Below are 2,008 nucleotides of genomic sequence, written 5' to 3'. Positions count from 1 at the left end.
ATGTCCGAGCACACTGACCATTTGGAGCTTGCGCACAAAATAGCCGCAGAATTGGGCGAACCAAAGAAAACTTATGAAGAACTAGTTACATTTTTGAAATCAGCTCCAGCCGATAAACTTAGTGAATACAGCTTAGAATTTGTGAAAAATATACAAATCAATATCCGATTTGCTCCCGTCATTGAAAGTGAGTGTTTCAATTACGCTATTCTTCAAATTGACGTGATAAGAAAATTATGATTCCCTCACTTTAAACAGGACAAGACGCAGGACAGCCATTCTTAACGAAATCCCCGCAGAAAATTTACGAGACAACACAATTCGACTTTGATGTATTGTTTACCATGACTTCTGCGGTATGTGTCACACAAAATGAAGCTATTCAACTATTTAAATAAAATACGAACTAACGACATTTTACGTTGAAAATTGTTCATTCAGGAATTCGTAGGATTGATGAATCTTTTTCCTCCGCCATTGGAAGACGTATTAAAAAGCGAATTTGAGTTACCGTTGCCATTTAAGGGACTGGAAATTCCAAAAGATGTGAGTTGTGCTATTGACAATCTCTCCATGGTAGAAATTGAAGCTATCAACTCTTTCTCCATAGGATCAAAGGATTTTGACGAAGAAAATTCGTGAATTCTACTTTGATGGAAGTGCTGATGCACTTAAGCAATATGTGGATCTATTGTCGGACATAAATTTCGGCTATGAAATTGATAAAACTGTAAAGACTCATGCAGCCAAATCAAATGGCAGAACTTTCTATGCAGTGTAATTATGTGATTTGTATTTTTATTTGCGAAAAGAAGTTCCTAAGAACCAATCTATGTATTGTAGACGGATCGTCTACCCCACTACAATTATTATAAACTGTGAACTGTGTATCAATCAAAAATAGCTTTTCGATGGACTCCAAACTGAATGTACTAAAACGCCAAAATCCGGAAGTTGCTAATGTTCCTGGAGCCTCCCATTATGATGAGGTTCACTATTTATTCCGGTAAATCTGACAAAACTGAACAAAACAATCACTTTCGTTTATTTCATTCTCATAACAATGTGACCAATATTGTCCTCAGATTTAAATCGGCCCAGTCACTTTATGATGACGTTCTAAGCAACATGGAAGATGAAGGATCTAAAATCAGTCTCAAATTAATTGACAACATCACGCACTTGTTTACGAATTTCGCAAAATACGGGTAGGTTCTTTCGGTTTAAACAGTTCTTTCAGACAAAAATCTAACTTTTCATTTAAAGCAAGAAATCCTTTCACTTATTTTAATCATTATGTTAAAAAATTTCTTTGCTTTCTCTTCGAATTGAAAAATTGGGACTTCCAAACAGTGATCTGTTTGACAAAAATGATTCCATCCAAATTCGACCAGTTCAAGGTGACAACGTTCATTATCTCGATTTGAACAACTACGGATTCACAACTGGCTTGAACCCGAAAAAAGAAACCTTCGACTTTTTGGCAGACATCGAACGACAGGCAATTTCTGTGAATTCATTGAAGCAACGAGATGAGCTTTAATTAAGTTCAGTCCAGTTTTGTCGCGTGAAATGAATTATTGTCTATCTATCAACGAAGAGATTTTCGATTCATTGTGACAGTTACTTTTAATATAGTTGCTTTAGAAATTGCAGATTTAAGATTTATATATTCAAATAAGAAAGAAAATCCTTGTTTCTATGTAACGTCTATCCTAATAGACCATCTTCACCTAAAATAAAGTTTGAAAACATCTATGGGCTATATTCACACAATGTTAGCCGTGTTTGGCACATAACATAGCACACTCGACAATAGTCAGCTGTAACAAGTGATATAACTTAATCAGTCTTAAACAGAAGCAAAAAGAGATAATATGGTCGTTTTAAATGATAGCACACATGTGTGATTTCATGTTTTTTCCCTACTGTTCTTGATGTTAAAATATCAATTATTTACTTTGCTCATGGTGTGTTATCATCATGATATGACAGTTTTTGTCAACGT

General features: G+C 34.8%; 1 protein-coding gene across 1 annotated transcript; it reads left to right on the top strand.

The window, feature by feature from the left end:
- Nucleotides 1–6: 6 nt before the first annotated feature.
- Nucleotides 7–1,776, top strand: LOC129571106 (uncharacterized). Its single transcript, XM_055450870.1, has 7 exons — nucleotides 7–187; nucleotides 259–356; nucleotides 442–546; nucleotides 611–777; nucleotides 905–1,006; nucleotides 1,086–1,208; nucleotides 1,354–1,776. The coding sequence occupies exons 2-7, from the start codon at nucleotides 345–347 to the stop codon at nucleotides 1,541–1,543; spliced, it is 699 nt and encodes a 232-aa protein (XP_055306845.1). The 5' UTR covers nucleotides 7–187; nucleotides 259–344; the 3' UTR covers nucleotides 1,544–1,776.
- The last annotated feature ends 232 nt before the right edge of the window (nucleotides 1,777–2,008 follow it).

Source organism: Sitodiplosis mosellana, unplaced genomic scaffold (assembly GCF_009176505.1).
Source record: "Sitodiplosis mosellana isolate CC-2019 unplaced genomic scaffold, AAFC_SMos_1.0 Smas_scaffold_1321, whole genome shotgun sequence".
Lineage (NCBI taxonomy): Eukaryota > Metazoa > Arthropoda > Insecta > Diptera > Cecidomyiidae > Sitodiplosis > Sitodiplosis mosellana.
Note: the sequence above shows the minus strand (reverse complement) of the source record. Positions and strands in the feature narration are given on the sequence as shown.